Here is a 14668-nt window from a genome sequence, read left to right on the forward strand (position 1 = left end):
CAAAGGGGCTTTCACCAAAGGAAATGGTGACCTTCAGCAGCTTCCTAACACAGAAGCCACACTCCAGAGATCTGGTTTGATCCTCACCCCTGAGATCGGCCATCACATCTAAGCAACAGCCAGTTTAAAAATACATATATATCTCATACTTAAGACAGGCAAGCCATAGCTGTTTCATGGAAATGTGACTAGAGCAATGAATTTGACTCTTTGAAAATACGAAACATCCAGCAAATGAATCATTCAGGACACTAGTGAGCGCCTCTGATGCTCCCCGTGAGACAGACAACGTTAAACAAAGGCTAATTTAGATATGTACCCCAATGCGTGGCATCAAGCAAATAACATATTTGGAAGTAACATATTTAGGGAAAACAGGACAGATAATTAAAGAGAGGACAGAAGAGTCGAAATGTGGTGGCAACACAGGAGGAAAGAAGTTGAGGCACAGAGAGAAGAACAACACACTTGGTAAAAAGTTCTATCATCTCTTTCTCTCTGCAAAACACTATAAATATTAACAAGGCAGTGGTCATGAAGGAAAACCATAAAGAAATGAACTGTGATAACATGGAAATAAGCCAAATGTAAGTATATTATCTTCATCTGGAATGAGGAACATTAGGCTCCCGGCAATAAACTTTTGAAGAGTATTTGTGTAAATCTGGTGACAGCAACCAAGTTGGTCTCCCAAAGACACAGAAGGGACTCCTCTGCTCTGTTGCCTAGAAACAGGAAAATACCTTTGGCCATCAGTTATGTTTATATTTATTTATTTATTTATTATCCAGCTGAATTTAACATTTGCGGTCCTTAGTTATGCATGTGCAAACTATCGAGAGCGAAGGGAAAGCAGGAGACAGTCAATTCCTGAAAGTGCCTCAAACTTCTCTCTAAAAAGCAAGCAGGAGGGACAGAAACACAGCAACATAATTCTGAAACTTTACTCTTCCTCTACTGTAGAAGTTTTCTTCCGCCCACCCTAGCATCGGTTTGTTTGTTAAATGAACGCCACTGTACTCTTAAAAATAGCCTGAGCTAAAACGTATTTGGGTCTAGAAAGTCCAGATTGTAAAAGTAAATTGCTTTAATAAGCTCCTTTTTAAAAATAAAACAAAAAGAGCGTTAAACACATGTCAACATAGTGAGCATCAGGCGTCTGCAAAGATTGCAAAAGATACATCTTGTTTCTTAAAGATGAAAAAATTTTATAAGAGAAGCAGCTGGCGGTGTGGAGGTGGAGCTGATTTATCATGGTTAGGAACCTGGCCGTCCCTCCCCAGGAAGAGCTCAGGACAGGACTGCTGGCTACCTTTGAAGAGAATAACACCAAAAGATCGTGATCTCCTTACAAAGCCACATAAAAGACCCAGAAAGCCCTAACTAGAAAATTTAGAAAGATATCAAATTTTCAAAATGAAAAAAAAAAAACGGTTTATCAAAATAAAGGATGTTACTCAAAATCATTGCCTTCTCCTCATAATCTAAAGTATAATTTGGGGAAAAGAACTCCTTAACATAGTTATTAATATATCAAAGGTTTAAAGATTATTCCCCCAAGGAATAATACATTTCATCTAAGATAATTTTTGCCACAAAATTTTTGGTTAGCAAAATGAGCTCAAAATATGTACGAGTTCAAGAGATTTCTTCTATCCCAAAAGAATAAATTTACATTAATACTGGAAAATCCATCTCAATTAATCCCCATCCTCAATCCCAATGTCAGTCTAAGGTCATAGTTATGTTACAACCAAAAGTAGTATAAAATGTGAACTTATACAGACGCTCCTCAACTTACAATGAGGTCACATTCCAATAAACCTAGTGTAAACTGAAAATACTGTAAGTCAAAAATGCATGTAATAGACTTGACCTACTGAACCTCACAGCTCAGCCTCGCCTAATTTAAACGTGCTCAAAACACTTACATTGACCAGCAGATGGGCAAAATTATCTAACACAAAGCCTATTTTATAATAAACTGTTGAATATCTTATACAACTTATTGAATACTGTACTGAAAGTAAAAAACAGAATAGTTCTACGGGTGCTTGAAATACAGCTTCTATTGAATGTTAACAGCTTTCAAACCATTGTAAAGTCAAAAAGTCATGAAGTGGAACCAGCGTAGGTCAGAGACTGTCTGTATCTCAAATAAGTATCTTCTGGTAACGTTAAGAACATTTTAAAGAGTAGTGATACTTTATATGTTTTCTTGAAATATTGGCTCCATGTCATACTAAACAGAAAAACTCAAATTCAATATAAAATAAAACTATCAAAACATAGAAACTACGTCCTTTTAGATAAATCTTTACAGCAGATATCATAGCAAATAACAATTACTTGAAATGCATTGGGGAGTGAAATTTAGCTTTGATTCTTGACAAGACTTTATCGCACAATTTCTGATTATCTGTCATTCATCCTGGTAGTCAAACACCAGTCTGAAGTTAAACACACTCCTCTCTTTGACAAGCCATGTTCATTCCCCAGACAAACTTCTCTTTACCTTCTTTTCACCCAGTAAAATTCCTGCTCCCCCAGCTGGACTTCCAAAGATTAAAAAAAGACCTTCTCATCAGAACAGGGTCAGTCAAACATAAAATACAATATAAATTATAGAGACCTGAGCACTTTCTTATATCCCTTTATCTTCATTATGATATTTGCATCATATTTTAGAGGGTGAGTCTAAATGCATATTTTCCATTTAGCAAAATATTTAGTATTCTCCAGAAAAATAAAAATAGAGAAAATGCCCGAGGATAATCCTTAACATTTGTCAGTTACCCTTGTATATTCGTTATCTAATTTAACCTGACCAACAACCCTGAGAGACAGGTGCTGTTAGGAGGATGCCTACCCCATCCTCCAGGTGAGGATGGTTGCAATCTATAGTCAGACAGGAGAAGGAATTAACAGCAGGATACAAGAAGCTGCTTGGGTGCGTTGGACTGGGATGCGTAGATTCTAAACTTGAGCTCAGGCCTTTGAATTGAGATGCAAGATGGAACATTATGTCAGCACACGAAGGGACCAGAGTTCCAAGTTCCAACCCCAAAGGTACTATGAGCTGGATGAGAAACAAAGACAACTGAAAGGACACAGAATGCTAAACTAGGGGAAAGGTGGTCCTCTGGGAACTGCCCAAGTGTCCAAGCAAGAGGCAGTGGGTTGGGGAGGGAATACTGAGGGTCTGTCTTTCTGGCAGCCATTTCTATACCAAGGCAGAGAAATTAGAAAACAACGAATTGGCCTGTAATCCCAGCACTTTGGGAGGCCAAGGTGGGCGGATCATGAGGTCAGGAGATTGAGACCATCCTGGCCAACATGGTGAAACCCCAGCCCTACTAAAATACCAAAAAAAAAAAAAAAAATGTAGCTGGGTGTGGTGGTGCACGCCTGTATTCCTAGCTACTTGGGAGGCTGAGGCAGGGGAATTGCTTGAACCCGGGAGGCCAAGGTTGCAGTGAGTTGGGATCGTACCATTGCACTCCAGCCTGGGCAACAGAGCAAGACTCTGTCTAAATAAAAACAAGAAGAAGAAAAGAAAACAGCTAATTGGACACAGTAGTTTGAGAAGGTTAAAACTACAGAAGCAAGTTCAAGAGAGAGTAAAAAGTTAGAAGTGATTGATGCAGGAGGGGCAGCTATGGAGGAGAGGGGCCCCAAAGAGAGCTGTAATCCCACCAGTTACTTCTGAGTTGAAGGCCCTGCAGTGGCAAATCACTGCAAGGTGCTTGCTTGAACGCCCTAAGTCAGGCCAGAATCAAGTGGTAACAAAGGTTATCCTGAGAGACCAACATCCAACACCTCAAGTTGCCCACAATTCCTGGAAAAAGAAGCAGATGAAAGACTCCAGAGGAAAACTGACGGCCAGAGCGTTCAGTACCAAAGATCACACACCTGTGATGCCTTCGCCAGGGCTGGAACACAGTCACTGGATTCCAGAGCCCAAGCCTTTTCCACTTTGAGCCACACTAGAAATATTATGTCAGGGTCAGGCTTGGTAGTTCATGCCTGTAATCCCAACACTTTGGGAGGCCGAGGCGGGCGGATCACCTGAGGTCAGGATTTGAAGACCAACCTGGCCGGGGTGGTGAAACCCCATCTCTACTAAAAATGCAAAATGAGCCGAGTGTGATGATGGGTGCCTGTAGTCCCAGTTGCTCAGGAGGCTAAGGCAGGAGAATCACTTGAACTCGGGAGGCAGAGGTTGCAGTGAGCCGAGATCGCACCAGTGCACTCCAGCCTAGGTGACTGAGCAAGACTCCGTTAAAAAAAAAGAAAGAAAAGAAAAAGAAATATTATGTTAGAATCCAGTTTTTATTCTAAAACCTTACCAAAGTGGAGGAAATAGCATTGATGGCTAGAATTCAGATTATCTGAGCAAAATTCCCTTCTTACTGTCTCAACAACAAACCAAGGTAGGGTTGAATCAGATGCAGTGTTGAGTAGAAGATTTTGGTAACTCACCAATAAAGTGATTACTCCCCAAGGTAAGCATCTCCTCCAGGAGGACCAGTCCCCCTGAAGCCTGAAGGGGGGTCACACTTCGTCCATCTATGAGGGAGCACTGTTGGAATCCTGTGGCCGTGACCTTCCAGAGCAAAATCAGTGAGGCAGTGGCATCTTGCCGAATCCTGGAAACAGGAATGATGTAAACAGAAAGCTCCTTTCAGAAAAATTCATCTTAGAACCAGTCCTTCAAATTAAAAATGAATATAAAGATGGTATATGCATCTACCAAGGTACCAGGAAATCGATGGCATAAACAGATATGCGGGCGTCCAGTAAAACTGTGCACACTCCCACTTGTTCACAGCGTACCACAAAATGAGTCACTGGTAACTCACCTTTGAGTGACCACTTTGATGAACAGTAAAAGAGTACATTGAGTTCTCTTTCAGACAAATCCTTCCATAGCCACACAACATAAAGAGTTTTGCTTAAATTTGTCATAAATGTGGACTGCAACCCAACACAGCCACCTGAGTTATGCTGCAGGCCTCCCCTGGCTCATTTTTGGTTTAAAAAAAAAACCCACAGAGATGGGCTCATAGAAAGCCCATCAACCTCAACCTCAACCCCAACCCCAACCCCAGCTGCCCTCCTGTGCCTTCCTCCTCACAGCCCAATGCTTCAGCTACTAGGAGCTACCCCAACCCAGTTCTTTCTCAGCTCCCAAGCTTTGTCTCCTTCTCCACGTTGGAAATGTGTTCCTAGCCCACATATTACCTGTTCCCAGAGACCCCTGACCACTTGCCAACATCCCAGCAGCTGCCCATTCTCCCCAGTGCTCCTGGAGAAGATCACAGTAGACTCTGCAGAGCCGCTCCCCTAGCACGGAGCTCCTGGCATACAGCAGGGGCTCAGTAAAGCTTTGCTACGTGACTAAATTCATGAGGAAATGAAAGTGTAAGGAGCTAGTAACCCCCACAAGTGAATTCAGAGCCCACAGGTCACTCGGCACTCCCATCTCACTTCGTCTGAGTCAGACTCTGCTAATTCTGTCCCGTTCTGCAGCCTAAGGGAGTCTCAGAGAACGGCAGGTTTGTCGAGAGGAAAAAAACAAAAGCATTTAACGAGATAGAAGACCAGAAAATTCGGAAAGGTTTATCAAGGTAAGATAATATGATCTAGACAAGAAAAGGCTGTCTAATGTCTTTACTCCTTCATAAGAGTAAAGGAAACTAGAGATCCTGCTCCTAAAACTAGACCAGGACCGCCGGGATTTAAGCTGTCATTTGAGCAGTGAAAGAAACTGCTTAGGACCGGGGTCCCCCTGCTGGTAGAGCTGGAAGCTGCCTCAGACTCCACGTCTCCCTCCTCTCCCGATGGGGGCGTTCCTCCTGAGCCCAAGGGGCTCCCAAGCAGCCCTTCCAGGCTCTTCCCTTGCCAGAGTGAGTTCAAGGCTGTGGGGAGCCAGGGTGCAAGAGCAATGTAACAAAGTCGCTCTTCCAAACATGTTCAGGGACTCCATTGTTTAGAAAGCCAGATAGACAAAAATGGCCATGGATACGTGGAAGAGACCTATAGTGCCTGCAGGCCCCTTAAAAGGGAGCCAATGCATCCATCTGGTTAACCAGGACACATGTTCCCAGTCTTCTAAAAATCCCCAAAGACTGGGCAGCAAATGCCCCTTAGGTTGCATGGAAAGTGTGGGGAGGGCGGCAATCAATGGCAACAGAGAAGGATGGGCAGTGCGGGGTTGTCAGCCGGCCTGAGGCACCCTAATACTGGCCCATATCCCACCCCCAGCTTTGTGCTCCTGGGCACCTGCTGACTTGAGCCTCACATAAAGCACCACACATACCAGGCCTCAGCCAGCACTGCTTCCCTATGCCTCTCCCTCTTCCCCACCGGTGACAATGGACCCTGCCATTTGAAAGAGCTTGAGTTTAAAACAAAACACTCTCTTTGTACGCTTGCTTTTAAAGAGAAAATTGTAAAAATAAATAAGTAAAAATAATCAAAAATAAAGAGAAAATTGTAATATGCAGATTTTAAATTTGGGCCAAATTATGCATCTTAATGTAACTGATCGTTCCTTAAAACCTTAAGGGGCCAATAATTTGGGAAGCAAAGCATTTAGGAGACAAGGAATCTGGCTGGGATCTTATCTAAGGCCGCACGGTTTGTCACCTCACACCAGACTCATCCAGTCCAATTTCTCAATTCCACATCTCCAGCTTGACGACCCTCACTGTAATCTCTGAAATCGCTTCCTCTAGTTTTCAAATGACAGGGGCCACACCTACCCGTGGAATCTGCTCACATTTCTCACTTGACTGGCCACTGACACACCAGGTCCATGGATGGACACAACCCCACATATAGGTCACAGCATCACTCTTAACAGTTTGTAACTCAGAATTATCTTACTTGACTGAGGTGTTCTGTGGCACTTCAAAGGTTACCAGGCGGCCACCCGCAGAGCTGTTAGAACTGGCATTCCCACAGGCAATATCTGGGATCACCTGGGAAGGAAAAAAAACTGACATGTGATTGGGGTTGTTTATAGTATAACATAATATGATAAAGCACAATTCCATGCTGAATGTCCTTCATCCCTTTTGATGATGCAGGGGTAGGGCTAGAGAGGAGATGAAGAAGTGAAGCCTTACAAACTCAAAAGAAAATGAAATCTCTGTCATTCGATGTCCTGAAATGCAACAGCTTCCCTGAGAGCAATCTACAAATTCCTGGGATTGTTAAAACTGATCAATAGGATATTGCAAGACAGGAAGCAGATGTCACTCCCTGCTCTTTTTCCATTCATTTAACAAGCAGTCATTGACCCTTGCACGATGCCTAACCTGATGGTAACCAGGAGGCCAACTTTAAGGACTAACTTACAAACAGCAGGTAAAAGCCTAATGAGTAGGCAAGTCAGCCTTCAACTTGCAAAGGGCATGTAGTATCAGGCCTGATGACTCCTCTCTGTGCTGGTGGGTCCAGGAGCACATGCTGAGGCTGGGGAGCTTGAACGCTGCCTTTCTTTTTCCTTGTAGGCTATACCTTCACTTTTAAATCATTTCCCAAAAGTATTATATGGATGTGTATTTTTTAAAAGAGAAGTTCAACTGGTGGGGGGAGGACTGTGCTCATCAAAAAGCATATTCCAAAACCTTGAGCTATGTCCAGTGAGATACTCCTGGCCAGTTTATGCACTTATTCCTCATGCCACAGTTACTGTCCTCCCCCATGTCAATGAAAATGAAGCAATATTAAAAGTATTCATCATCACAGAATTAATTGAGAACAATACAGAAACCCTCAGCAATTTCACTCCACAGCGCACACTTAGATATTATTTTCCAGAATGCCCTACAGTGAAATTCTATGGATAAAGCCCATCACTGATATTCAAAGATGTGAGTATAACTTGTTAAATTTGTATAACAGATGGCTGTTACCCAAGTCTCTAAGGCTCCAAATAACTTTATGCTTCCAAAGCATCATTACTTCATGGAAAGGGGGTAATAATATGCCTCCTGGTTTCCATCAGGTTAGGCATACATATTAACATGTCTTCCTCTGGCACTTTAAACCTGCCTCATGAACAGCCTAAGAAATAACTCATGATATAGGAAGACGAGGCATTTCTTTCTTTCTTTTTTTTTTTTTTTTTTGAGACGGAGTCTTGCTCTGTCACCCAGGCTGGAGTGCAGTGGCCGGATCTCAGCTCACTGCAAGCTCCGCCTCCCGGGTTTACGCCATTCTCTCGTCTCAGCCTCCGGAGTAGCTGGGACTACAGGCGCCCGCCACCTCGCCCGGCTAGTTTTTTGTATGTCTTAGTAGAGACAGGGTTTCACCGTGTTAGCCAGGATGGTCTCGATCTCCTGATCTCGTGATCCATCCGTCTCAGCCTCCCAAAGTGCTGGGATTACAGGCTTGAGCCACCGCGCCCGGCCTCTTTTTTTTTTTAATTGAGGCGGAGTCTGGCTCTGTCACCCAAACTGGAGTGCGGTGGCTGCAATCTCGGCTCACTGCAAGCTCCGCCTCCCGGGTTCACGCCATTCTCCTGCCTCAGCCTCCCGAGTAGCTGGGACTACAGGCGCCCGCCACCACACCTGGCTAATTTTTTGTATTTTTAGTAGAGACAGGGTGTCACCATGTTAGCCAGGATGGTCTCGATCTCCTGACCTCGTGATCCGCCCGTCTCGGCCTCCCGAAGTGCTGGAATTACAGGCGTGAGCCACTGCGCCCAGCAGGAAGACGAGGCGTTTCTTTTTTACACTTACCAACTGTAAAATAACATGACTTTAAATAAATAGATTGAAATGGCTGGCTGGGGAAAAATTTTCTTTTAAAGGGCACTTCTTTGATAAACTTGAATCAAATCTAGTTCACATTTAAGAACTGAGTCAGCCAGCAAAGAAGCATTAACATCATAACTTCAAAGCATTTATTAAAAGTCTGAAATCAGAACAAGTTCACAGTTTTGTAGGTAAGCTAAAAACATTGCCCTGCAGTCTGAATGTGGCCTTCATAAGCTGTGCGGTAATGCAAAAAAAAAAAAAGTGGGTCAACCGGTAAGAATTACTCAAGAAAATAAAAGAAGAAATGCTACTATCTCTTTTAAAACAATAAAGGAAATTTCTAGACACATTCCTTGACTCTAATACATGCTATGCAAAAATCTCTGGTTTTTTTTTTTTTTTTTCATTTACACTGTGAAACTTGTAATAATAATATACCGACACAGGTTTATATGGATGTCATACATATAAAGTATAAGATATAGAATGGAATTACACACCCCAATGTCACTTCAAACTCATGGTTTGGATTTGTTCCCCAACTCTTCTAGCCAGCAAATTTATTTTATGTCAACTTCTAGGAGTCTACTGAAAAGACTTTTGAAGAGCTTGAAGATAAAACAGCCAAACTCAAACTCAGATAGGAGAAGTTCCAACAAATAGACTTTGCTGTTGCCAAAATAAATAAAACTTGGAAGTTTCTTTGTCAAATGCATTCTAAAAATATGTCAAAATCATTGATAGCTTCTTTTTTCTAAACCCCACTGAAATACTTCAAGGTACCAAAAATAGAACCTAAATAACAACAGAAAGAAAAAATAGTTGAGCGTTGTGGTCTGCCGTGGTCTGAATGTTTGTGCCCCTCTAAATTCATGAGTGAAATCCTAACCTCCATGATGATGGTATTAAGATGTGGGGCCTTTGAGAGGTGGTCAGGTTAGGAGGGCACAGGGCTGGCAAATGAGATCAGTGCCCTTGTAAAAGACCTGAAAGAGCTCCAAAGCGCCTTCCACCATATGAGATTACAGTGAGAAGATGCGGGCTGTGAAGAAGCAGGCCCTCATCAGATTCTGAATCTGCCTTGATCGTGGACTTCCTAGTCTCCAAAGCTGTGAGAAATACATGTCTGTGATATGGTTTGGATATGTGTCTTCATATCTCACATGTGATCTCCAATGTGGGAGGTGGGGTCTGGTAGGAGATGTTTGGGCCATGGGGGCAGATTCCTCGTGAAAGACAGCACCATCCCCTTGGTGATAAGTGAGTTCATGTGAGATTGGATTGTTTTCTGGGACGTCTCCCTTCTCTCTCTTGCCCTCACTCTCACCACATGACACATTGGCGCCCCTTTGCCTTCCGCCATGATTGTAAGCTTCCAGAGGCTCACCAGAAGCAGATGCTAGTGCCATGCTTTATGTACAGCCTAAAGAACAATGAGCCAATAAATCCCTTTCCTCTATAAATTGCCCAGCCTCATGTATTTCTTCATAGCCACACAAGAATGGACCAATACCGTGTGTTGGTTATAAGCAACCCAGATTGTGGCGTTTTTGTGATAGCAGCCTTAAGAGACTAAGACACACTCCCAGGAAGGAAAATAAGGTCAGCAATGGAGGATCCTATGACATGTTCCTTTACATGACTACACTGAGCTGTCTGCCCCAAAATCTAAGGTTATCTCACCGAAATACATGTGGATACCATTCCAAAAAATAATTTGATTCATTTTTTTGTTTACTCTTTTTATACGTACAAAACCATCGCACACACAAATGCAGACAGGAATAAGTTTAGGGACATATTTTGCTCGTGATTTAACTTAAAATGTTTTCAATTTTCATTGCTGATACTAGAATCACTGGAATCACTTTAAGATTTCTGGTTTCTAATGTAAAAATGTACATGATAGAACGTTCTCACCTCCACTTGATCCCATTTCATTTCTACAACTTTCTGCCCTGTTTTCGGCTGCCAGGTAGGCAATGTCACGGTTGCCTGAGAGTGTGGCAGGATTTTGTCAGGCTCCTGAGTAGCGGGGACAGGCTGAAGCTGTCTGGGTGCCATGGATTCGGTCCAGCCAGTGGCTGGGAGACTGGGAAGTGCCTGTTCACAGTTGGGACCTTCATAGCCTTCATTGCAAATGCAGAGGTAGCCATCGCTGCTGCTGCTGCTGCTGCTGCTGCTGCTGCTGCTGCTGCTGCTACAGTTGCCATGGTGACAAGGGTTGCTGGCACAAGGATCTGCAACAAGCTGAAATGAGACCATAAATGGGTCAATTATTCCCTCATAAGAAAAGTGGTGCCATCGCTGGGAAATTAGCTCTGTGTCTCAGAGCGACTGCTCTAATGGAAACGCTGTTCCTGTGGAATATACGTCTTAACTACTTGTGCTGTTGCAGGGGGATGTTCACCAAGGTCATCCCAACATTAACCTTACCACAGATAAGAGGCACCCAGCAAGAAAATACAAAGCGGAGAGCAGCCTCCTCGAAACCCAGAACGCCCAATAATGTTGATTTCAGGAACCAATTATTTAGAGGAATTTTCTAGGGCAAAAATAGTTAAAACTCATTAGGAAGATACCAACTTTGACATTTTCAGCTGCGAAATGATATTAGGAATCTAAATTGGAATCTCCTTTTCCACATTCTGTACCTTTGCAAGCTTTCCTCATGAGAAAAGACTGCCCAATTTATCTGCCCTGCAGATGCGCTTACCTGTATCTCTCAGTTTCCTAACTGGTCAACACTACTTTTTAAGGTGATACCATACTATTTAATTAAAGACTTCCAAAATGATTGGTTTGCAGGACAGTTGCTGGCTAGAAGAGACTGTGGTGGGGACTTAAGCAGAATTTTATGAAATTTTTTATCTCATTATTTTGGAGGGTGATTACAGAGAAATGTGACCCCATCCCTCGCCAGATATGGAAGATGAGAACTCAGTTATATGTGTTTAAATTATGTTCGAGGTCTGGGGAAAGTGTTTATCTGAGAGTCCTTCGCTATTGACCTCTGAATGGCCATTTGTTGGTAGTCGGAGACACGCTACAAAACGATGTGAAAAAACCACCTGCTCCTCTTGAGATAGTGCAAGGGTTCAGTCATGTTCTCAGCACCGATTCAATTATGATTTGTTTCTGTGATAAAGAGAAAATCAGATCTCTAGCTGATATACCCCTGGCTGCTCAGGGCTGACTGCAAAATAGAATTCCGTACAGAATAAATGACAGAGAAATGGGACCCTCACTCTCCTGTTAGTGAGTTCACACACTTCAACCTACATGGAGAGAATTCTGCAGGGCAAATCGGCTACTCGTTCTGCTAATCATTCCCATCAAGCAACTTCCAACAGACTCCTTAAGGAATATTAAGGGATTTGGGCTTGAATCCAATGAAGCTTCAAAAATACCACATTAATTCTATGCTCTCACTTGGCAATTCCTTCACAGGAGCTCAGATCAGAGTCAATGGATTTGTGTCTGAAGAGAATATTTCAACTGTCAATAATTAATTTACAGTATTTACAATCTATCAACTCAAAGTAAAATCCAAACTCCTTCTTCGGCAGACAAAGCTCTTTTTGGTCAGGCCCCTTCCTCTCCTCCCACAAACCTTCCTCCTCCCTTGTAGCCTCCCGTCCTCACCTTGTCTCTCTCCCTGGACTATACCAAGTTGATTGCCACCTCAGGCCCTTTGCACCTGCTGGACCCCCTGCCTGGAACACTTTTTCTCCAGACGTTGCATGGCTCTCTTCCTCATTTCATTCCATCCTCTACTCAAATGCTCCTTCTAGGAGAAGCCTTCCCTCACTGTGAAATCTAAAGTAGTCTCTTCTTTACCCCTCTCCTACAAAAATGTGAGCTGCATGAATTCAGATATTTTATCTACTGTGTTCACTGCTCTATTCCCAGCCTGTCCAGGAACATAGGCTATATGATGGGACTTTTTAAAAAATTGTTGGAAAAAGTAGACACGATAGATTGATCAACATTTGGAAGGCAACACGTGAAAAGGGAGGGATGTGAACTTCTTGTTTAGTCACGATGTTGTTATCTTGTTTCTGATTTATTTTTAGGAAGGCCTTGTGGAATGGCTGTCACCTCAAGAATTATGCAACCAGAAGAATTTTATTCACTTGAACAAAGGAGACATTCAAAGCCATGTTTCTGAAATCAACTTTTAAAACATCTGAGGTTGATCTAGTCACAAATAAGAATTTCAATACATGCATTATAAAGGCAGAAATACATTTAAACCACAAGGGATCAATGCAAAACTTAATTCTGAAAGTCCAAACCTGCATTGTGCAGCTTAGAGAATGACATTACTAAGGCAAGGACCACCTATCTGGTGGCCTGAGAGGCCTCACAGCGGCAGCTCCATTGCCACAGCCCACAGCTGACAACCACCAGTCCTCAGAGAGGCAGGGGCCTCCTCAGAAGGGGAGCCAAGCACTGCAGAAGTCCACATTCCTTCAGAGAAATCAGTCAAGCACATGTACACACCCTTCCCACGGTAACAGGCACGACACCTACCCTCCCCAAGAGAGACGTTTAGAGTTTTCAAAGAACATAGAATAGCTTCTCTTCACACAACGCTGAAATGGAGAAGGATTTTCTGAACCCATATCACTTCGAGAAAAAGAAGAGCAGAGGGCCGGATGTGGTGGCTCGTGCCTGTAATCCCAGCACTTTCAGAGGCCAAGGCAAGCGGATCACTAGGTGAGGAGTTCAAGACCAGCCCGGCCAACATGGCAAAGCCTCATCTCTACTCAAAATACAAAACTTGGCCGGGCGTGGTGGTGGGCACCTGTAATCCTAGCTACTAGAAAGGCTAAGGCGGGAGAATCACTTGAACCTGGGAAGCGGAGGTTGCAGTAAGCCATGATTGTACCACTGCACTCCAGCCTGGGCAACAGAACAAGACTTCAAAAAAAAAAAAAAAGGCAGAGGAGTTGAATGACCTCTCAGAGCTACCATACTAGCAGACCATGTCTTCTGATTTTCAGCCAAATTTCTTTCCATAACATAGCACCACAACTTTGATATCATCTTATTATCATGCCAAAAAAAATATTACTGTAGAGAAGGCAGAAGGTAAGGGTTATATTTTTGTAAGCAACAGAAAACAAGTAGGTATTAAATGTAAGCCAATTAAGACTGCCTGAATGCTTTTTTTAGAAAAATGTATGATAATGGTAATACTCAATGAACACTGATTGAGGACTTACTATGACAAGAACTGTACCAGGTCTGGGTATAAAATGCTGTTTCAAAAATTTAAAAAAAAAAACCCTAAATCTGTCCCTAGGGAGTTTACATCTAGTAACCTAGTACAAGCACTAAAAGTTTACAACTAGTAACCTAGTACAAGCACTAAAAGCACCGAGTCCCACTCATATTCGCCAATATCTTTATAAAATTTCGCCATTCTGTTAGGCATTTTACATTTCTTACTTTAGTTCATCCTTACTACAAATCTTTTGGTAAGTACATTTGTATATTTATTATTCTAATTTTATAGTTGAGGTTTAGCACAATGTTACGCAAATGACTTTTACCCAGAATAAAAGCCAAAGTATTCACTAATTTTTTTTTTTTGAGATGGAGCCACTCTTGTTGCCCAGGCTGGAGTGCAATAGTGCCATCTTGGCTCACTGCAACCTCTGCCTCCCAGGTTCAAGCAATTCACCTGCCTCAGCCTCCCAAGTAACTGGGATTACAGGCACCCACCACCACACCCGCCTAATTTTTGTATTTTTATTAGAGATGAGGTTTCACCATGTTGACCAAGTTCGTCTCAAACTCCTCACCTCAGGTGATCCACCTGCCTCGGCCTCCCAAAGTGCTGGGATTATAGACGTGAGCCACCATGCCCAGCCTGTATGCACCAAGTT

The 14668-nt window shown here is 42.8% G+C and overlaps 1 protein-coding gene across 1 annotated transcript in view; it reads right to left on the reverse strand.

Moving 5' to 3' along the window:
• The window catches only part of DNER (delta/notch like EGF repeat containing), a 381990-nt gene that overhangs the window by 223812 nt on the left and 143510 nt on the right, over positions 1-14668 (reverse strand). Inside the window, exons 2-4 of the mRNA XM_021924059.2 lie at positions 10692-11021; positions 6892-6986; positions 4483-4649 (exon numbers count right to left, since the gene is read on the reverse strand). Of these exons, the coding sequence (XP_021779751.2) occupies positions 4483-4649; positions 6892-6986; positions 10692-11021 (592 nt within the window). The remainder of the gene's footprint in view (positions 1-4482; positions 4650-6891; positions 6987-10691; positions 11022-14668) is intronic.

Source organism: Papio anubis, chromosome 10 (assembly GCF_008728515.1).
Source record: "Papio anubis isolate 15944 chromosome 10, Panubis1.0, whole genome shotgun sequence".
Taxonomy (NCBI): domain Eukaryota; kingdom Metazoa; phylum Chordata; class Mammalia; order Primates; family Cercopithecidae; genus Papio; species Papio anubis.